At 48.7% G+C, this 21,933-nt stretch overlaps 2 protein-coding genes across 6 annotated transcripts in view; one reads left to right on the forward strand and one right to left on the reverse strand.

The window, feature by feature from the left end:
- The window catches only part of KCNN3 (potassium calcium-activated channel subfamily N member 3), a 213,415-nt gene that overhangs the window by 54,469 nt on the left and 137,013 nt on the right, over window positions 1-21,933 (forward strand). The gene's annotated exons all lie outside the window — the stretch shown is intronic.
- LOC114899917 (bolA-like protein 3) lies at window positions 21,188-21,895 on the reverse strand. Of its 2 annotated transcripts, XM_029231083.1 has the most exons (3): window positions 21,684-21,895; window positions 21,579-21,600; window positions 21,188-21,263 (listed from the first exon to the last, which is right to left on the reverse strand). In XM_029231083.1, exons 1-3 carry the CDS (start codon window positions 21,865-21,867, stop codon window positions 21,188-21,190), a joined length of 282 nt encoding a protein of 93 aa, XP_029086916.1. In that variant the 5' UTR covers window positions 21,868-21,895. The 2 variants fall into 2 exon arrangements, with proteins under 2 accessions (XP_029086916.1, XP_029086915.1); XM_029231082.1 differs by having other exon boundaries at window positions 21,220-21,263; window positions 21,579-21,895.

A 21,933-nucleotide genomic window follows, 5' to 3' on the forward strand; every position in this document is an offset into this window, starting at 1 on the left:
TTTCTTTGTTTATTTTTTGGCTGCATTGGGTTTTCGTTGCTGGGTGCAGGCTTTCTCTAGTTATGGCGAGCAGAGGCTACTCGTCGTTGCAGTGCATGGGCTTCTCATTGAGGTGGCTCCTCTTGTTGTGGAGCACGGGCTTTAGGCATGTGGGCTTCAGTAGTTGTGGCACACGGGCTCAGTAGTTGTGGCTTGCGGGCTCTAGAGCGCAGGCTAAGTAGCTGTGGCTTAGTTGCTCTGCAGCATGTGGGATCCTCCCAGACCAGGGCTCAAACTCGTGTACCCTGCATTGGCAGGCAGATTCTCAACCGCTGCACCACCAGGGAAGTCCAGCTGGAGAGGTTTTATCTTCCTACCCAGGAGTGAAAACCCATGAAGGCATTGTGGCTAAGTGGATTTTCTCACTATCAGGAGATGGCTGAGACAGACCCTCCCGGCCAGCCTCCCTCCCTGCAAGCCAGCCCTTGGCATGAGGCCTGTTCGGCTCCTGAACCCTCCTAGCAGCAGGGATTTAATTACTATAATGTCAGTAGCCATGGCTCGAGGCTTTCTGGTGGAGGGGAAACAGATTTGTCTTCTCACTGGGAGAATAAAAATTGATAGGAAGGAAAGGAAATGTACCTTCCTCTGAAGTACCCACTGCTGTTGGGCTGATGGGTAGCTTTGCTGGAGATGGGGTGAGAGGAGCCTGGACAGCAGAGGGGAGGAGACACAGGGTCCACTTCAAGGACCCTTGGTTCTTGCTTTTGTCTTCTGTGCCGTGACTCAGCTGAGCTGCCTTTTTTTCCCCAGATCAGCCTACCAGTCATATATCAAGCAACAACTGTATACCTGGCACTGCTCTTTAGAAATTTCTAGCAGAGTAGGGAGGCCAGGCCGAAAAATACGTAACTTTATTCATTCAATAAATAGTTATTGAACATCTGTTTTGTCCCAGCATTGTTCTACACACCACAGATATAGTACAAAGAAACCATAAAAGATAAAAAACCCTGGCCTCTGGAACATATATATATATTTTTTGAATTTTATTTTATTTTATTTGTTTATACCGCAGGTTCTTATGTTATCTGTTTTATATATATTAGTGTATATATGTCAATCCCAGTCTCCCAATTCATCCCACCACCACCACCATCACCACCCTTGCTTTCCCTCCTTGGTGTCCATATGTTTGTTTCCTACATCTGTGTCTCTATTTCTGCATTGCAAACCGGTTCATCTGTACCATTTTTCTAGATTCCACATATATGCGTTAATATGGGATATTTGTTTTTCTCATTCTGACTTACTTCACTCTGTATGACAGCCTCTAGGTCCATCCACATCTCTACAAATGACCCAATTTTGTTCCTTTTTATGGCTAAGTAATATTCCATTGTATATATGTATCACATCTTCTTTATCCATTCGTCTGTCGATGGGCATTTAGGTTGCTTCCATGACCTGGCTATTGTAAATAGTGCTGCAGTGAACATTAGGGGGCATGTGTCTTTTTGAATTATGGTTTTCTTGGGGTATAGGCCCAGTAGTGGGATTGCTGGGTCATATGGTAATTCTATTTTTAGTTTTTTAAGGAAACTCCATGCTGTTCTCCATAGGGGCTGTATCAATTTACATTCCCACCAACAGTGCAAGAGGGTTCCCTTTTCTCCACACCCTTGCCAGCATTTGTTGTTTGTAGATTTTGTCATGATACTCATTCTAACCAGTGTGAGGTGATACCTCATTGTAGTTTTATTTATTTATTTATTTTTAGCTGCATTGGATCTTCATTGCTGCATGCAGGCTTTCTCTAGTTGTGGTGAGCAGGGGCTACTCTTCATTGTGGTGTGTGGGCTTCTCATTGCGGTGGTTTCTCTTGTTGCGGAACACGGGCTCTAGGCGTGCAGGCTTCAGTAGTTGTGGCCTGTGGGCTCAGTAGTTGTGGCTCGTGGGCTCTAGAGCGCAGGCTCAGTAGTTATGGTGTGCACGGGCTTAGTTGCTCTGCGGCATGTGGGATTTTCCTGGACCAGGGCTTGAACTCGTGTCCCCTGCTTTGGCAGGCGGATTCTTAACCACTCTGCCACGAGGGAAGCCCCCATTGTAGTTTTGATTTACATTTATCTAATGATTAGTGATGTTGAACAGCTTTCATGTGCCTCTTGACCATCTGTATGTTTTCTTTGGAGAAATGTCTACTTAAGTTTTCTGCCCATTTTTTGATTGGGTTGTTTTATTAATATTGAGCTGCATGAGCTGTTTATATATTTTGGAGATTAATCCTTTGTCCGTTGATTCATCTGCAAATATTTTCTCCCATTCTGAGGGTTGTCTTTTCGTACTGTTTCTAGTTTCCTTTGCTGTGCAAAGCTTTTAAGTTTCATTAGGTCCCATTTGTTTATTTTTGTTTTTACTTCCATTACTCTAGGAGGTGGGTCAAAAAAGATCTTGCTGTGATTTATGTCAAAGAGTGTTCTTCCTATGTTTTCCTCTATGAGTTTTATAGTGTCTGGCCTTACATGTAGGTCTTTAATCCATTTTGAGTTTATTTTTGTATATGGTGTTAGAGAGTGTTCTAATTTCATTCTTTTATATGTAGCTGTCCAGTTTTCCCAGCACCACTTATTGAAGAGACTGTCTTTTCTCCATTGTATATCCTTGCCTCCTTTGTCATAGATTAGTTGACCATATGTATGTGGCTTTAACTCTGAGCTTTCTATCCTGTTCCATTGATCTATATTTCTGCTTTTGTGCCAGTACCATATTGTCTTGATTACTGTAGCTTTGTAGTATAGTCTGAAGTCAGGGAGTCTGATTCCTCCAGCTCCATTTTTTTCCCTCAAGACTGCTTTGGCTATTCAGGGTCTTTTGTGTCTCCATACAAATTTTAAGATTTTTTTGTTCTGGTTGTGTGGAAAATGCCATTGATAATTTGACAGGGATTGCATTGAATCTGTAGACTGCTTTGGGTAGTATAGTCATTTTCACAATATTGATTTTTCCAATCCAAGAACATGGTATATATCTCCATCTGTTTGTGTCATCTTTGATTTCTTTCATCAGTGTCTTATAGTTTTCTGAGTACAGGTCTTTTGTCTCCTTCAGTACGTTTATTCCTAGGCATTTTATTCTTTTTGTTGCAATGGTGAATGAGACTGTTTCCTTAATTTCTCTTCCTGATCTTTCATTGTTAGTGTATAGGAATGCAAGAGATTTCTGTGCATTAATTTTGTATCCTGTAACTTTACCAAATTCATTGATTAACTCTAGTAGTTTTCTGGTGGCATCTTTAGTATTATCTATGTATAGTATCATGTCCTCTGCAAACAGTGACTTTCCAATTTGTATTCCTTTTATTTCTTTTTCTTCTCTGATTGCCATGGCTAGAACTTCCAAAACTATGTTGAATAATAGTGGTGAGAATGAGCATCCTTGTCTTGTTCCTGATCTTAGAGGAAATGCTTTCTGTTTTTCACTATTGAGAATGATGTTTGCTGTGGGTTTGTCATATATGGCCTTTATTATGTTGAGGTAGGTTCCCTCTGTGCCCACTTTCTGGAGACTTTTTATCATAAATTGGTGTTGAATTGTGTAAAAAGCTTTTTCTGCCTGTATTGACATTATCATATGGTTTTTCTTCTTCAATTTGTTAATATGGTGTATCACATTGATTAATTTGCATATATTGAAGAATCCTTGCATCCCTGGGATAAATCCCACTTGATCACGGTGTATGATCCTTTTAATATGTTGTTGGATTCTGTTTGCTAGTATTTTGTTGAGGATTTTTACATCTATATTCATCAATGATATTGGTCTGTAATTTTCTTTTTTGTAGTATCTCTGTCTGGTTTTGGTATCAGGGTGATGGTGGCCTCATAGAATGAGTTTGGGAGTGTTCCTTCCTCTGCAGTTTTTTGGAAGAGTTTGAGAAGGGTGGGTGTTAGCTCGTCTCAGTGTTTGATAGAATTCACCTGTGAAGCCATCTGGACCTGGACTTCTGTTTGTTACAAGATTTTTAATCACAGTTTCAATTTCATTACTTGTGATTGGTCTGTTCATATTTTCTGTTTCTTCCTGGTTCAGTCTTGGAAGGTTCTACCTTTCTAAGAATTTGTCCATTTCTTCCAGGTTGTCCATTTTATTGGCATAGAGTTGCTTGTAGTAGTCTCTTAGGGTGCTTTGATTTCTGTGGTGTCTGTTGTAACTTCTCCTTTTTCATTTCAATTTTATTGATTTGAGTCCTCTCCCTCTTTTTCTTGATGAGTCTGGCTAAAGGTTTATCAATTTTGTTTATCTTCTCAAAGAACCAGCTTTTAGTTTTATTGATCTTTGCTGTTGTTTTCTTTGTTTCTGCTTCATTTATTTCTGCTCTGATCTTTATGATTTCTTTCCTTCTACTAACTTTGGGTTTTGTTTGTTCTTCTTTCTCTATTTCCTTTAGGTGTAAGGTTAGATTGTTTATTTGAGATTTTTCTTGTTTCTTGCAGTAGGCTTGTATTGCTATAAACTTCCCTCTTAGAACTGCTTTTGCTGCATCCCATAGGTTTTGGATCGTCATGTTTTCATTGTCATTTGTTTCTAGGTATTTTTTGATTTCCTCTTTGATTTCTTCAGTGATCTCTTGGTTTTTTAGCAACGTATTTTTTAGCCTCCATGTGTTTGTGCTTTTTAGGTTTTCTTGCCTGTAATTGATTTCTAATCTCATAGCATTGTGGTCAGAAAAGATACTTGATATGATTTCAATCTTCTTAAATTTACTGAGGCTTGATTTGTGACCCAAGATGTGATCTATCCTGGAGAATGTTCCATGTGTGTTTGAGAAGAAAGTGTAATCTGCTGTTTTTGGATGGAAGTCCTATGAATATCAATTAAATCTATCTGGTCTATTGTGTCATTTAAAGCTTGTGTTTCCTTATTAATTTTTTCTTTGGATGATCTGTCCATTGGTGTAAGTGAGGTGTTAAAGTGCCCCACTGTTATTGTGTTACTGTCAATTTCCTCTTTTATAGCTGTTAGCGTTTGCCTTATGTATTGAGGTGCTCCTATGTTGGATGCATGTATATTTATAATTGTTATATCTTCTTCTTGGATTGGTCCCTTGATCATTATGTAGTGTCCTTCCTTGTCTCTTGTAACATTCTTTATTTTAAAGTCTACTTTACCTGATATGAGTATAGCTACTCCAGCTTTCTTCTGATTTCCATTTGCATGGCATATCTTTTTCCATCCCCTCAGTTTCAGTCTGTATGTGTCCCTAGGACTGAAGTGGGTCTCTTGTAGACAGCATATATATGGGTCTTGTTTTTGTATCCATTCAGCGAGCCTGTGTCTTTTGGTTGGAGCATTTATTCCGTTCACATTAAGGTAATTATCGATATGTAGGAGCATACATTTGTTTTGGAGATTTTTTAAAAACCTTTTTATTTTATGTTGGAGTATAGTTGATTAACAATGTTGTGTTAGTTTCAGGTGTACAGCAAAGTGATTCAGTTATACATATACATGTATCTATTCTTTTTCAAAATCTTTTCCCATCTAGGTTGTTACATAATATTGAGCAGACTTCCCTGTGCTATACAGTAGACCCTTGTTGGTTATCCATTTAAAATAGGGCAGTGTGTACATGTCAGTCTGGAACTTACATTTTAGGAGGTAAAACTGACAATAAACTATGTGTTAATTATCCTTTTTGTTAGATAGCAATAAATGATACGAAGAGAAAGAAAGGTGGGATGGGAGGGCAGGGAGTTCTGAGGGAAGAGTTATGATTTTAAATAGGTGGGGAAGATCTCACTAAGAAGGCGACAACTGGTGAAAGATGTTTAGGAGGCAAGGGAGTGAGCGAGCCACGGCAGAAGAGGAAAGAGCAGTGTGAAGGCACTGGATCGGCATTATGCCTGACATGGTCTGGGCAGCCTTGTCCAGTAAAAATATAATAGAAGCCACATCTGGAAGTTTAGGTTGTCCAGTAGCCATATTAGAGAAAAGAAAAAGAGAAATGTGAAACTAATGTTAGTGATATTTTCTATTTAACCCAATATAGTAAAAATATTACCATTTCAACATATAATCAATGTAAAAATTATTGAGATAGTTTAGATTCTGTTTTTCCTACAAGTCTTTGAAATCTGGTGTGTTATGTATCTTACAGCACATCTCAACTGGATACTAAATCTTCACTGGAAATACCTGATCTGTGTTTAGAGCTCATAAAATTTACAGTTAAAAAAGTAGACTCACACACCCAGGTTGTTGCAAATATATTTAAAAGTTTTCTGATAAATGAATGGAGTATCATTTTTAACATGTAAGTTATTGAAAATGATATACATTAAAAAATTCCGTTACACTAGCCACATTGCCAGGCCTCAGTGGACATGTGGCAAGTTTCTACTGTGTTGGACAGCGCAGGTCTTTGGCAGTGAGGTTGACTTGGTAAGTGATGGGGGCATCGAGGGAGCTGAGGGGTATGAGGTCAGAGAGGAGGTGGGACCCACTGCGGGGTTCTGTAGGCCATTGTGAGGAGTTTGGCTACCACCCTGGGTGAAATGGGAGCAGACGGAGGGCTTTGAGTGGAGAAGTAACAAGATCTGACTTACGTTTTAGTAGGATGGCTCTGGCTGCAGTGCTGGGAATAGACGAAGAGGTGGGGGCAAAGGCGCCCGGTTAAGAAGCTGTGGTCACAATCCGGGTGAGAGGTCCTGGTGTTTCGGAGCCAGGTGGTAGCAGTGAGTTGGTGAGAAGTGGTTGGAGCCTTGGAATTTTGGGAAGGAAGGCATTCCTGATGAGCTGGATGCAGGGATGTGGCAGTGGGGGAGGTGGGAGAGAAAGGGGAAGGTCAAGGATGAGGCCAAGAGTTCGGCCCAAGCAAACATAAGGATGGAATTTCCATTAATGGGGTTGGAGAAGACTGTGGGAGAAGCAGTTTTGGGGAGAAGGTGAGAGTTTGGGGTTGGATTTGCTGGGTTTGAGATGTGTCCATTTTGATATAATGTGGGTGGCCTGTGCCCTGAGGCTGTGGGAGGTCAGAGGCCTGGGGCATGGCAAGCTTCTGCCCGAACCCCTGCACCATACGGATGGATGGCTCCCCTCCCATTCCAGAGGGCAGTTCTTGGCACAGCTGAATTTTAAAAACTTTCAGATAAATTCTCTGTGCCTCCAGCACCATTGGTGCTTACTCCCTGAAGGTCACTGGAAGTTGCTAGGGTCCTCTGGGTCAGAGCCATATTTCAAGGTCACATCTCCCTGCTCCTAGCGGACCCCAGAGCAGTATGATGAATAAAAAGAGTCATACATGGTCAAAAGCTCCCCCAGCATGCTGGGAAAGCCAATTTTAGGGGAAGTTACTGAAACAGTACAAAACTCTGAAGACACACATTCCTGATTTCCTAGCACTTTAACTCTGCAGGGATGTGGAGGAAGGGATTAACGTGCTACAGGTGGAGGGGGAGTGGAGAGGCGGGCGACCTCCGCCAGGTCTCAGAGCCAGGGAGGCGGAGAGGCCCGGCCCCTGGGAACCCCCCAGCCTCACGTGTCACTGAGTGCCTGGGGCTCTCAGGGACCATGCCGAGTGCCATCACACCTGCTCCCTTTCCAGCTGGGAGGAGAGTTGGGAAAGGGGGCAGGAGTGGCCTTGAAGGTCTTCTCCCATCCCTACCAGTGTCCGATGATGGGACCTGGGCCTGGAGGGTGAGGGTCTTGGGACCTGTGGACCAAGGCCACTCCATTCTGGTAACCCAGGCCTGCTGGGCACGGGTCTTCTGACCTGGGTTCAGATCCAGAGACTGACCCTTATTGGCTGTGAAACTTCAGTGATTTAATTTTTGAGTCCGTTAGTGCATCTCTTGAATGGGGGTGATGGTGCCTGCCGGGGCGGTTTTGTGAAGTGATGTTAATGAGTGACCTTAGCTCTGAGATGTGACACTTAGTGAATGTTGACTCTCAGTAAATATTGATTCCTTCTTCCTTCCACGGATGTGAGAATTGCCTGTGGGCAGGCCAATTCTGTCCCCCGAGCGGCGGGAGATGGTGCAGAAGGGAACATCTGTCGTAGTGTTGGATTGAGGATGCCCGATGAGCAGAGAGTATGGGTAGAGGAGAAGGAAGCACCTGCCTGAATGGGGGAGAGTGAGACCGTGGGGAGTCTCCTGCCTTCCACGAGGCTGGGATCTCGCCCTGTGCCTTCATTTTTATAATTTAAAAAAATTTATTTATTTATTTATTTATGACTGCATTGGGTCTTCGTTGCTGCGTGTGGGCTTTCTCTAGTTGCGGTGAGCGGGGGCTACTCTTCGTTGCGGTGTGTGGGCCTCTCACTGAGCTGGCTTCTCTTGTTGCAGAGCACGGGCTCTAGGTGCATGGGCTTCAATAGTTGTGGTGCACGGGCTCTAGAACGCAGGCTCAGTAGTTGTGGCACATGGGTTTAGTTGCTCCGTGGCATGTGGGATCTTCCCGGACCAGGGCTCGAACCCGTGTCCCCTGCATTGGCAGGTGGATTCTTAACCACTGAGCCACCAGGGAAGCCCCATCGCCCTGTGCCTTTAGATCACGGTTCTCAACTGGGGTGATTTTGCTCCCCAGTGGGATGTCTGGCAATGCCCGCAGACATTTTTCATCATCAAGAGTAGGGGAAGGCTGTTACAGACATCTCGTGGGTAGAGGCCAGGGATGCTGGTAAACATCCTACAACACAAAGGACAGTCCCCACAGCAAAGAATTGCCCGGCCCCAGTGTGAGTAGCTCTGGGGCTGGGAATCCCTGCTTTAGATGACTCATTCTCACAGGCTTCTTGTGAGGAGAAATGAGAAAACAGATGAGATTGCTTTATCAGCTTCAACATGCCATTCTAATCCCTCTCTCCCCCTACCCTTTTCTCAGGGTCAGCCCTGTGTCATAAAGGGCTCTGGACCAGGAGTCGGAAGACCTGAGTTCAAAGCCCGACTCGGGGGAGTGTGTCCTTGTGTCTGGTCTCCGTGTCCTTCATCCATGCAGGTCTCGTGTGTAAACGGGACAGCGGTGTCCACAGTGGTGTGGACACAGTGAGAGTCTGCGTGGGGAAGATGCTCCATCACCTGGGATGTGCTGGCCAAGGGGAGGTGGCGGGATTAGAGTCTTTGTACATGTGCATGAATGATACTTTAGGAGAGGGGAGCCCAGGGATGCCCCTCTGCCCCTGCAGGGCCACGTGACTGTTCCCCCAGGCCTACTCCATTTCACTTCTTGTTTTGTGTTTTCTTGAACAGGTGGAGCTAAAGTCTCCATTTGGGAAGATGGAATTTGCAGGAAAGCGCAGAGCTATTATTTGTGGGCTGTGTGAGTGGGGGACAGAGCCAGCTGAGTGGCAGGTTTCCAGGCAGGGGAGAGACAGCTAAGTGTGCCAGCCCAGGCACCGCTAGAATCCTTTTGGGGTGAGTGGGCCATGATTCCCCAGTAACCACCTCAGGAAACAAGTATTTGCTCTGAGCTTAAGACTGGCCACAGGGAAAGACAGGCCCCACTGTCAGGGAAGGATCTGCATTGATATGTTGAAGGTCTGAGGAAGTTCTTCTGGGTAGACTTTCTCTGAAGCCCATTCTATGCCAGGCACTGGCCCCGGAAATGCTGGGGGACAAAGAGATGGAGAGTCCGTGGTTGGGGGTTGGGTGGCCAGGCTGCCACAGCTCTGAGGAGAGGCAGGCTGTGACAAGTGCCCTAATGAGGTGCGGTGTCACATGAGGGCATGCCGGTGACTCCTCACGCCTGGGGGCTTCTTAGAGGAAGTGGGGGTCGTGCGGGCTTCGTAGGTAGGGAGGACTTCATGAGGCAAAAGGGGAAGAGTATTCCAAGAGTATTCCAAGCTGATGGCACAGTTTGGGCAGAGGCTCAAAGTTGGAGAGTGCCTGGTGTTCTCTGGGGGGGGGACAAAGGAGGCAGGTTTTCCTGGAAGCGCTGGGAAGAGAAGACTGGAAAGGGACGTGGAAGCTGCCCATGGGGCTTGCACACCAGGCGGAGGAGTCTGCACTTTTTATTAATTTATTTTTACTTTTGGCTGTGTTGGGTCTTTGTTTCTGTGCGAGGGCTTTCTCTAGTTGTGGCGAGCGGGGGCCACTCTTCATCGCGGTGCGCGGGCCTCTCACTATCGCGGCCTCTCTTGTTGCGGAGCACAGGCTTCAGATGCGCAGGCTCAGTAGTTGTGGCTCACGGACCTAGTTGCTCCGCGGCATGTGGGATCTTCCCAGACCAGGGCTCGAACCCGTGTCCCCTGCATTGGCAGGCAGATTCTCAACCACTGCGCCACCAGGGAGGCCCGAGTCTGCACTTTTGTCTAAAGGAACAGGGAGCCATGGAAAGTGTTTGAGCAGACTAGTGGCATGATCAAGCCCCGGGAGAGGATGGATTGTTTCTAAAAGAAGGAAGCTTGAAGCAGGGAGGCTGGTTAGAAGGTTATTGCAATAGTTCTACAGAAGGAGAGGTGAAGGCTTGAACCAGGCTGGAGGCAAAGGGAGGGAAGATGGAGGAGGAGGCGGGGGCTTTAGGGAGGTAGGTAGTATGTGGGGGGGCTTCACATTTCTCCACCCTGGATGTGGTGTGTGAGGGTCAAAGTGAGTACTGTGCCCTGATCCCCTCACTGCTCTGCTCAAAACCAATGCCTTCTTGGAGGATGGGAGGCTGTGAGCACTGAAACAGCCTGCCAGTCCCAGAGGGTGGGGTGGCACAGTGCCCACACCAGCCGGCACCAGCCACCCTGGCTGGGGGGCTTTCCTTCTGGAACCCACAGGGCTCAGCGCTGGCCTCCTGCCAGGCCCGAGGGAGATGGAACACACCCTCTTCCTGCTCGTTTTCAAAGACAGGGGTGGAATAGCGGCAGCGTGCCGGAGCCAGCTCCGCTTGGGCTCACATCACAGCTCGGGTGCTGACAGGCTGTGTGTTTGGGCAAGTTGCCCAGTCTCCCTGAACCTCAGCCTGTGCATGTGTGAAATGGGGGTCATGGTGCTCAGCCCACGGGGTGTTGTGAGAGAGGATTAATAAGGACACAGGTGTAAAGTTCTTAGCTCAGTACTTGGCCACTCTTTCAGTTTACAAGACACGGTGACAGACTGGCGTGACGGGGTGGGGAGAGCAGGGCCTTGTTGCCTGTAAAGGAAATGGAGCCCCGGGAGGTGGTCGAGATGATGAGTTCTGTCTTGAGTGTGTCGGCTCTGAGGGTTTCGGCGGGGATCCCAGGGGGATACCCTGCAGGAATTGGGCGATGCTGGGCGTCTTCCAGCAGTGGGGTTCACAGGAACCACCCTTACTGGCTAGCTTGGAATCAGCTTTTCAGAAACCCAGCGTCATTGCAGGTGGTCCCAGTGTGGTGCTTGGGAGCGGGGTTAGTAGGGCCAGCCGGGCCTTGGTCCTCAGCGCCTCCTGCCCAGAGGCTGGCCTCACCTCTGCCCAGGGCCCCACTGGGTCTTGGCCCAGTGCAGCCTCCAGAGAAGAGAGAGCCCTGGATTTGGGATCAGTGACCTGATACCCGCCCTGGCTCTGCCCCTTCCCTTTCAGGGTGGCCTGGGCAGGTGTGGGCTCTCTGGGGTGGCAGCATCCTCATCCATAAAGTGGGCATGGTTGTTGGGAGGATCCGTGAGATGAGGGCTGGGAAAGCCTCCCACAGGTGCCTGGCTCATAGGGGCTCTTGGCAAGTGTTTGGTGAATGAATGAAGAGAAAGCCAGGCGGGGGGCAGAGAGGGTTGGTGGGAGGCAGCCCCGAGGAGAGGCCAGGGGACAGGGTGGGTGGCGAGGGGGTCGGGTAGACCTTGGGTCAACTCCTGGCTCTGCCACTTGCTTCCAGGTGTCATCCTCATTGCCGACGTGTGTGGGTGGTGGAGACAGGAGCTTGGGCTTAGGGGCCGCCCTCATGCCTACCTTACCACACTTATTTCCCCAACTGTAAAGAGAAGTGGGTGGGGGAGCTTCTGAAGGCTGGGCTTTCTAGCTGCTGTGGCTGCCTGTCATGTATTCCTTTGTTCTGTCCTCTCCAGAAATGTGAGCCAGCCCTGTAGACGCTGGCTGCAGCCACCTAATGGCAGCAGTGCACCACGGCTGGGGAGGGGCCGTGGAGGAGCAGCCTACTCCCAAGTGCACAGTGCGGGGGGTATGTTGTCTGCAGAGAATGTAAAAAAATAAGTCAGGGCTTCCCTGGTGGTGCAGTGGTTGAGAGTCTGCCTGCCGATGCAGGGGACGTGGGTTCGTGCCCCGGTCAGGGAAGATCCCACATGCCGCGGAGCAGCTGGGCCCGTGAGCCATGGCGGCTGAGCCTGCGCGTCCGGAGCCTGTGCTCCGCAACGGGAGAGGCTACAACAGTGAGAGGCCCACGTACCGCAAAAAAAAAAAAAAAAGTGAAAGTAAAGAAAACCAACTAAAGGTCCTTCGGTTACCACCATCACTGCTCAATAAGGTCAGTGATGAACTCTTCCCCCTCTAGGGCCAGATGCTCCCTCCCCCTGCCCTTGGTATTCCCTGCCTAGAGGTCCTCCAGAAAAGAGCCTTGGAACTGTCAATTCCAGGCGGGGAACTCATGGAGCGGTGGCTGAGGAAGCAGAGATGATTTGGAGAGTGAGGCATTTATGATTGCAGTGGCAGCTCAGATTTGGGGCCCAGGAGACCTCGCCGGGAAGTGAAGGGAGAGAAAGGCGTGGGGAGATGCGGGCAGCGGAGGTGCCGGCTGTGAGCTCAGGCTGGGGAGGCATTGTCTAGGCCCTTTGGACGTGGGCATGGAGAGGGTGTGTTCCATCTCCCTCGGGCCTGGCAGGAGGCCAGCACTGAGCCCTGTGGGTTCCAGAAGGAAAGCCCCCCAGACAGGGCGGCTGGTGCCAGCAGATGTGGGTACTGTGCCACCCTGCTCTGTGAGACTGGCAGGCTGCTTCCCATCCTCCAAGGAGGGACTGGTCCTTCATCTGGGGCGGGGAGAGGCCAGGGCTGCCCTGGGGCTCGGGGAGCTGGGAGGTTTTGGGGAAGATGGGAGACATGCTGGGATTCACATTTCTCCACCTGGCAGGACAGGATGTGCATGAGGGTCAAAATGAGCACTTTTAGGGTTTAATGATGATGATTTAACAGGTTTCCTTGCAGGGCTGTGGGAGGGGCCCACTGCGGAAGGATTGTGGGAGCATCTCTCCAGTCTGGAGAGCCTCAGTCGATGTACAAGGGAGGAAAGTGTGTCCCTGGGGTTGGATGAGGCCCACGGCCCAGGGCAGTGTGTGCTTGGGATCTGGCAGTGCTTGGCCCCTTTTCTGTATGAACCTCTTGCCAGGGATCAGCAAGGCCTGGGTGTGTTTTGGAACCAGATACGTTTGGTCCCTGCTGTATCTGAAGCAAGTGTGCATTAGTCCAGATGGGCCTCTGTGGTCCTGTGTCATGGGGCCCCTGCAGTGAGGAGAGCCCAGACCTTTGAGACTTGGGGGCATGAGGGTCCCTCTTCTGGATCTGCTCCCCAAAGCAGGTGCGTCTGGTTCCATTTGGAGCACATTTGGAACCAGTGAGTGGGCTTATGTGTGGCTGTCTGCGGCTTCTGGGGCTGAGCAGCCAGGCTAAGCTTAGCCCGTACGCACTTCTCAGAAACTCATGGCACCATCACAGTATTGGCTGGGTATTGAGGAGTTGGCAAGATGTAGTGTAGGAACAGCAAACAGGTTTTATCTGGGCAACTGGTACTAGCCGCCAGAAGGGCTGTGTTGAGAAGGATCCTGAAGTGCAATCTGAGCATGGTGGGAAGAGGACTGTGATTGATTTGTGATGTCTGTCCTGGGCAAGGAAGGATGGAGGAGTGGCAAGGTATTTGCCATCCCTGGTATGGAGGAAAGACTGCCTGTGTTTGCTTTTTGGTGAGTAAATTTTACCTCTCTGGGCCCCAGCTTCCTCATCTCTAAAATGGGAGTAAAAATGTCTCCCTTCCAACCAGATAGACTTATTGTGGAAATTGAGTAAGAGAGTGGAGTGAAAGTACTGCGTAAAATATAAAAAAGTGATACAGGTGAAGGGTGGGGGTTTTGTTGTTACCACGTCACCCAGGACCCCAGATGACCTAATAATAGTAGTGTCTGCAGTCACTACTTTCTCTGGCGCACTGGACTAGACCACTCCGTGGTCTGTGCAAGAGCCATGACTGACAGGACGGGTCATCTGCACAGTGCCTGGCACCCACGCCCTTTATACACTCTTGGCCAAGGTGTCAACAAAGTGTTTGGTCATGTGTCCAATTGGAAGTCACTTCATTTCTCTCACTGACCTTCTCCCCAACTTAAGATTTAGAGACTGTTTTTATGTTTAGTGAGAAAAGGACAGAAAACCTCTCCCCTTGACTCTTATACTCCATTAAAGATAGCAAAATTGCTTTTTAAAATCTGAAAGCCTGACAAGAGCGCGTACTAATAAAGCATGAATTATGCAAATCTGTGTAGTCACTTGATTTGCATAATGGAGGGACTGGAGGAGGGCTGAGGAGGGGAAAGAGTGGGAGTGAGAGCGCCCGCCCAGATCTGTGTGTAACGGGGGACACCCATTCTCTTCTCCTTCCCCAACCGCTCCTGGTCCTGAGGGGGGACTGTCAGCCTTTCCCAGCTGGTGCTGTGTCTGTCCTTCTGCCGCCTGGCCGCATGGCCATCCCTCCCCCTCACAGGGGTGTCACCGAGGCAGGGGCACACTGCCCTGTGCTCCCCTCTCATGTGGAACTGGCTTCATTAAATCTCACAGCAGCCCCTCCGTGTACAGACAACTTTCCCCGGGAAGTCCCCCGGGTCATTATTTCTCCAAACTGTCCTGTCTCTCAGAGGTTGTGGACTGCCATCTGGAGCTGTAACCGTTGCCAAGTGCCTTTTGCTCCGGCTCTCTGGGAAGTGAGGGTGAGAAGGCACCTGGAGGAGAGAACTCACCTGACCTCCCTGGTTTCTGATCATTGCTTTGAAGGGTTTGGGCCTCTGGTTGGGCTGGGCTCCATCTTCTGCTTTTCCCTCCTGCCCTCCCTGAGCCCTTGCTAATCTTTGACTTCGGCTCTGATGAAGGCTGAGGTTGGGACTGAGGGTACTTGAGGTCTGGCTGCTGTGGGTGCTGCCTGGAAGCCTGGGCAGCTGGGGGGCTCAGACAGAAGGGGTGTGGGTATCAGCTGCAGAGGTGGGGTGGTGGGAGGGGCCGGGCAGAGGGCTTCTCCAGAAGGCACTAACATACTAACACTTCTTGTTCTGGGGAAGGAGGACGTTCTGCACGGTGGCTGCAGAGATCAGCCCTGTTTACGGGAGTGGGTAGGGGTACCTAGCTTCTGGAAAGGCCGAGCAGCCTGTGAAGGCTGCCAACAGGCTGGGTTCGGCTCAGTTCAACATACTTATTACGTGCCTGGCTCTGTGGGCCACGGCTTGTGTTAGGTGCTAGAACCACGGAGATGAAAAAAAGCGTTCGTAGCTCTTACTGAGCTCCTACCCTAGGCATAGGCTCTGTGCTAAGCCCCTTGTTTACATGTGTCATCTCATTTAATATTTGCAACAACTTGATGAAGTCACTGCCCTTATTTCCCCGTTGTATGATGCGTAAGTTGAGGCTTGGTCACAGGGCCAGTGCGTGGCAAAGCAAGGCTTGAGCCAGGTCCTCTGACTCGGTAGCCCATTCTCCTGACCGCGCTGCTTTGCTGCCCTGCAGACTCCTACCCAGACCCCTGCCTCGAGGGTCTTACGGTAACAGAGGTGTAAGCAGATGATGGGTGGGTGAAGTACGGTCGGTGCAGGAGAGAGGCTTGAGCCAACAACGGACGTAGCACAGAGCCTTTAATTATGTCAGGGAGGACCAGGGAAGGCTTGGAGAAGGGCTGGCCCCTGAATAAACCACAGAGGGGAAACCACATTCTATCTGGCACTTGAGTCAGCGGGGTGTGGTGGAGAGTGGGGGGCTTTCAGGTGAGCAGGGCAATTCCAGATGCTCTCAGCACCCTCCTGCCCAACTTGCAGGGTGGGACTGGGTGAGGGGGAGCTGACAGATTTCGGGGGATCATGGCTGGGACAGGCAGGTGTGGGGTGCTGCCCCAGGGGCTCCTTTCCCATATGTTCAGCAGCTGTGCTGACCTCCCTGGCCTGGCCACACAGCCCTGAGAGCCTGGGGGGTCTGTGGGTGCCTGAACTGTGTATGGACTCTGCCTGCCTGGGGTGAGGCCTCAGCTGGTCCCATACCCACACCCACTCAGGCCTGAGCATGGGGCCGCCATCAAAGCAGCCCTGGGAATTCTTTGCACTATGGCGCACAGGGCTGAAAGGACCTTCTGTCACACAGAGGAGGGGTCAGAGGTTCAGAGGGGAAGTAACTTCCCCAAGTCCAACAGCCGGTGAAGAAGCAGATCAACCCCAGGTTCTCGGGTCTGAGCACTAGCCCCTCACCTGCTGGCTCCCCAGGGCTCCCACCCTTTCCAGGCTATGTGTGCCCTGCTTAGCGCCCACTGTCCTGTATTCACGCAGCCACACACATATACTCTTGCTGTGTTTCCCTCGTGCCTGGCCATCCTCTTGGGATCCTCTTAGGCCAGGGCTTTGTTCTGGAGAGAATTTAAGTGGATGAGGAAGGAGCAGAACCTACTAATTAGATTACTTCCTGCGAGGCCCCTCGCACACACTCAGCCCACTCTCCCCAGCCCCGCCTGCCCGTGTTGTCCTTGCTCCTGCCCTGGGGATGCTCCGGAGCGGGGAGAGCAGTACCTGGTAGATCTGAAAGACTTTCTGTAGGAAGTTTGGAGTGAGGGGGGCTCCATACTGGAATCACAGAGGTGTGAGCTGGAATCCTGACTCCATCACCTACAAGCTGTGTGACTTTAGGCAAGTGACTTAATTTCTTTGAGTGTCAATTTCCTCATTAAGAAAATGGGAGTAATAATACCTTCCTGGTTCCCAAACTTTGCTACATTTTGGAATCACCTGGGAATCTTTAAATAGTGCTAATAATGACTGATTTCCAGCTTTCTACCTTCTGATTTCATTGGTTTGGGGTGCAACCTGGTATCGGGAGTTGCAAAAACTTTCCAGGTGATACTGAGCTGCAAAGTTGGGAACCACGTCATAGAGTTTGTGGGGGGGGTGGTTAAAGGAGATCATGCAGACACGTGGGGAAGACTCAGTTAATGGAGGTGATTATTTTTTAATTCAGTTCCCTGCCTCTCATGCCACTTATTGTGGGATCTGAAGGGAGAAGGAGGGTTTTCATTTCTTCTCCATGGTGGGTTTGCCTTGAGTGCTGACCCTGAAGTGGCTGACCGTGGCCCATCTTTACTAGAAAAGCCCTTCCTTCCTTTCCCCGTCTCAGGTTAAAACAGAAACTGTCTCTGCCCTAGGGCAGGCCTCCGGCTTCCTGACAGTCTCCAGGGAGTTCATGATCAGACCAGGATGTCTGAGAGGGAAGCTGGAAGGAGTGGGGGTTGATGGCACATGACCAGGCCTCCATGAGACTCTTCCTGGTGGCTTTGCAGATGGAAGGGCTGATCCCCACGCAGGTCTCTAGGAGACAGAGGGCCAAGATGCTGACATGTGGTACACTAAGTCTGGATGTGGTGGTCTGATCTGGGGTGGGGCTGGGCTCAGGGGAGGGTGTCCGTGGAGACAGAGTTGGGGAGGGGCCCCCTTCCTGGGTACCCTCTACTCTGCTCCTTGGCACCATTGGAGGCTCGGCAGACCTGAAGTGGAGGCTGTGAAGGAAGACACATTTCCCTAGATTCCTCAGCTGTTCTGACAGGAAGTTGTGCATCACTGGGCTGACGGGAAGGAAATGGCTCTGCTATTTGGAGAGAAATAGAGAATTCTGACTGGGGCTGGGGAAAAAGGTGTTTGCTTGTAGAAGCTGTTTTGTTCCAATATAGGGACTCTTTCTCCCCTCAGGCGCTTGCTCCCTGTTTATTTTCCTTTGAATGACAAAGATTGAATTTAGCTAATGAGGAGCTGAGAGAGGGAAGTGAGAGGGGGTCCTGTGAGATTTCAGGAGGTGGAGAGCCTTCGCAGGACGTGCATCCTTCTGCTTTTAATCTGCGTTTCTTACCCAGCTTCCTGCTTCGGGGAGCTGGAAGGCAACAGAGCATTTTGTGATCTCACACACCGCTCTCTTCTCCATCCACAAACCATACCTTGGCAAATGCCTTTGATTTCTATCTCTTTTTACCACCCGCAAAAAAACACAGTGAATCTTTTAATAGCACAAGGCCTTTTGGATCACTAACCAGTCGGTCGCCAAATCCTATCCATCTGAGTGCCTAAAGTGCACTCAGAATAGACACTTTTAATAAAATAGATTCCCTTTAAGCCAGGGTAAAACTGTGAAATTTGTACATTTCTTTGAGAGCATCTCTACAAATTTTACAGTATTGAAATCGCCACCCAGTGACCTTTCAGGAAGTACTAGATAAATTATAAGAGACAAATAGACAGACCAAAAGGAGAAGTACAATTTCCAGTGCCTTTCCTGCCAGGTCCTCAGGTTGAGTCTTAGAAATCCCTGGCTCCCCGTGTACCCCTCCTCAGCCTTGTGGCGGCCCCTGCCCGCCTGCCTCTCTCCCTGCCTGCCCGCCCGGGTGTCCTCTGAGATGTTTGCAGCTCTTAGAGGCAGCTCTGGTATGTGGCTCCTGGCACCTTTTCCTGTCTGTGTTTGCCTCTGCGCTCCATTATTCAAAATGTTTCCACCGGTGGCCAGAATCCCCAGAAATGCCCTTGGGGCTGGCCAGGGGCTGCTTTGGAAAGGCTCAGATTCTCTGCCAGCCGGGTCTGCCCCATGCATGTGGCAGGGAGTCCTCGGCCTTGCCAAGTGAGAACCAGGCTGGGGTCCAAGCCCAGCCAACCCTCCCAGTGGTCTGAGGCCAGCCCTTTGTGCGTGGTTTGTCCACTTTGTGGATCTCCTCATCCCCACCCCTAGGTCAGGTTCCCACTGTCGTCTTTCCAAGTTGGGCACCTTCCTTCCCTACCAGTTGGTGGTGCTCAGGGGATGTAAACCAGGTATAATATACTGTTCATACTTTGTGTAGGGAAAATAGAATTTGGAAAGCTAATGGCCTATCACGTCACATCACTTAGAGCCCCCGAGGGGTCTTCTGGAGACTCGCTGCTCCTTTGGGCTCTGGGATCTGCTCCCCCTGCAGAGCAGGTACCCAGAGACTTGGAGCCGTGCTGTGGGGTGGTGTCGCACAGCTGCGCCCTGCTGCCAGGGGACTGCTAATTGCAGAGTCCTTGATGGCAGTGGCCACACGTTGACATGCTCGTTTCATGGAAAAGTGAACTCAGTAACCAGTCTGGCTGCTTTGCCATCACTGTTCAGTGACCTGTGTTCACATAAGCTGGAGGCGTTACTCAGGGCCTCTGGATCTCAGTTGCTCTTTTCCCCTCAGAGATACCACCTCACATGACTCCTGGTTGTGGCGAGACCCCACCGCCCTCCCATGTGGGGAGGAATGGAGATCAGAGAGAAAATCGGGGGTTGAGTATTCTGAGTACTGCTGGTCCTTCTGGAGGTTAAGTAGCTTCATGAGGAACATAAACAAGGCGCTATCAGTGCTGCCCAGGGGTTCACTCACTCCTTAATTTGATAATTAATTCTGCAAACATTAATGGAGTTTTTCTCACATACTGGGCACTCTGCTAGGTGCTGGGGGTCAGGGAGAAACCGGAGGATGAAAAAGACCTTGTTTCCACACTCAAAGAGCTCACAGCCCAGTAAGCAGATACTTAATGCACTTAGATTGTTTCCCAGAGAGGCCTGATGTCCAGCAGAGGTAGCACAGAAGAGGAGGTGGCTCGGGAGGGTGGGGCAGTGGGAGTAGTGAGAGCGTATTTGGGTCTAGGTTGACTAGGAATGCGATAGGCCAAGAGAGGAAGGTCACTCTTGGCCCAGGAAACGTGCAAAGGCCCAGAGACATGAATGACAGTGCAGGGTATTTTGGGGGAGTGTGAATGAAGACAAAATGTGGCTCGAGTCTATGGTGTGATGGGGCTGGAGAGGTAGGCAAGTGTCAGATCGTGCAGGTGCCTTGCTTAAGGGGTTCACCTCTATCCTAGAGGCCGTGGGGAGCCACAGAAGGGTTTAGGCAGAGGGGTGGCACAGTGTGTATGTTTTTAAAAATTTGGGTCTTTTAAAAAAATTTAAATTAAAATTTTTTTATTATTGAAATATAGTTGATGTACAATATTATATGTTACAGGTGTACAGTATACTGATTCACAATTTTTAAAGGTTATGCTCCAGTTATAGTTATTGTAAAATATTGGCTGTATTCCCCATTTTGTACAATATATCCTTGTAACTTATTTTATACATAGTAGTTTGTACCTCTACTACCTCTGCTAATCTCCTACTCCTATATTGCCCCTCCCCCTTCCCTGTCTCCCCTGGTAACCACTAGTTTGTTCTCTACATCTGTGAGTCTGCTTCTTTTTTATTATATTCACTAATTTTTTGTATTTTTTAGATTCCACGTATAAGTGATATCATACAGTATTTGTCTTTCTCTGTCTGGCTTATTTCACTTAGCATAATACTCTCCAAGTCCATCCATGTTGCTGCAAATGGCAACATTTCATTCTTTTTTATGGCTGAGTAGTATTCCTTTGTGTGTGTGTGTGTGTGTGTGTGTGTGTGTGTGTGTAGATATACAGATATAGATATAGATAGATAGATAGTTGCTTCCATATCTTGGCAATTGTAAATAATGCTGCGGTGAACATTGGGTGCATGTATCTTTTCGAATTAGTGTTTTTGTTTTTTTCAGATATACACCCAGGAGTGGAATTGCTGGGTCATATGGTAGTTCTGTTTTTAGTTTTTTGAGAAACCTTCATACTGTTTTTCACAGTGGCTGCACCAATTTACATTCCCACCAACAGTGTACAACGGTTCCCTTTTCTCCATATCCTTGCCGACATTTGTTATTTGTAGACTTTTTGATGATGGCCATCCTCACAAGTGGGTATCTCATTGCGGTTTTGATTTGCATTTCTCTGATGATTAGGGATCTTGGGCATCTTTTCATGTACCTGTTGGCCATCTGCATTTCCTCTTTGGAAAAATGTCTATTCAGTTCTTCTGCCCATTTTTTTTTTTTTAGTTGTCTGTTGCCTTTAATTAACATCTAAATAGATGCCGTATTCTTCTATAGTTACAATATGGAAATGTCTATGAATAAAATAGATAAATTTTTTGTCACATGCCTAGGAAAGAATGGTGGCAGTAAGATTCATCCAAGGTTTTAGCAGCAACATCTACACAGCCAGGGCATGCTCAATGTCTGGGGACAGAGGTAAATGTCTGCAATCCGTGTGTACCTTTTTTTTTTTTTTTTAATTTATTTAATTAATTAATTTATTTTTGGCTGTGTTGTGTCTTCGTTGCTGCGTGCGGTCTTTCTCTAGTTGTGGTGAGCGGGGGCTACTCTTCGTTGAGGTGCATGGGCTTCTCATTGCGGTGGCTTCTCTCATTGTGGAGCACAGGCTGTAGAGCGCAGGCTCAGTAGTTGTGGCACACGGGCTTAGTTGCTCCACGGCATGTGGGATCTTCCTGGACCAGGGCTCGAACCGGTGTCCCCTACATTGGCAGGCGGATTCTCAACCACTGCGCCACCAGGAAAGCCCCGTGCATACCTTTGATTTCTTCTTTTAATGCCTGATTTACCATCTGATGCTGTTGGACCGTTCTCTTCTCCTTAAGTTCTTCCATTTCAATTTGAATTTCATACGTTGCCCCACAGCCTCCTGAAATGTCAGTGACTTTGATAGCTGTAGCTTGAGGAAACTTTTCTTTGAGAATTTGGGTCACTTTGAGCTCCCCCTCAGTCTGCGAGGCAAACATGCGCTGAGCACAGTGGAGAAGAGGAAGGCGGCGGGTTCTGCTGAGCAGAGGCGCTGCTGCGGCCTGGCTCCGCGCTGCCATGACCGGCCAATGTGGCCCGCCGTCCTTCTGCCCGTTTTTTTTTTTTTTTTTTTTTTTTTTTTTTTG

Source organism: Monodon monoceros, unplaced genomic scaffold (genome assembly GCF_005190385.1).
Source record: "Monodon monoceros isolate NGI ecotype Baffin Bay Population unplaced genomic scaffold, NGI_Narwhal_1 Super_Scaffold_18, whole genome shotgun sequence".
NCBI classification, from domain to species: domain Eukaryota; kingdom Metazoa; phylum Chordata; class Mammalia; order Artiodactyla; family Monodontidae; genus Monodon; species Monodon monoceros.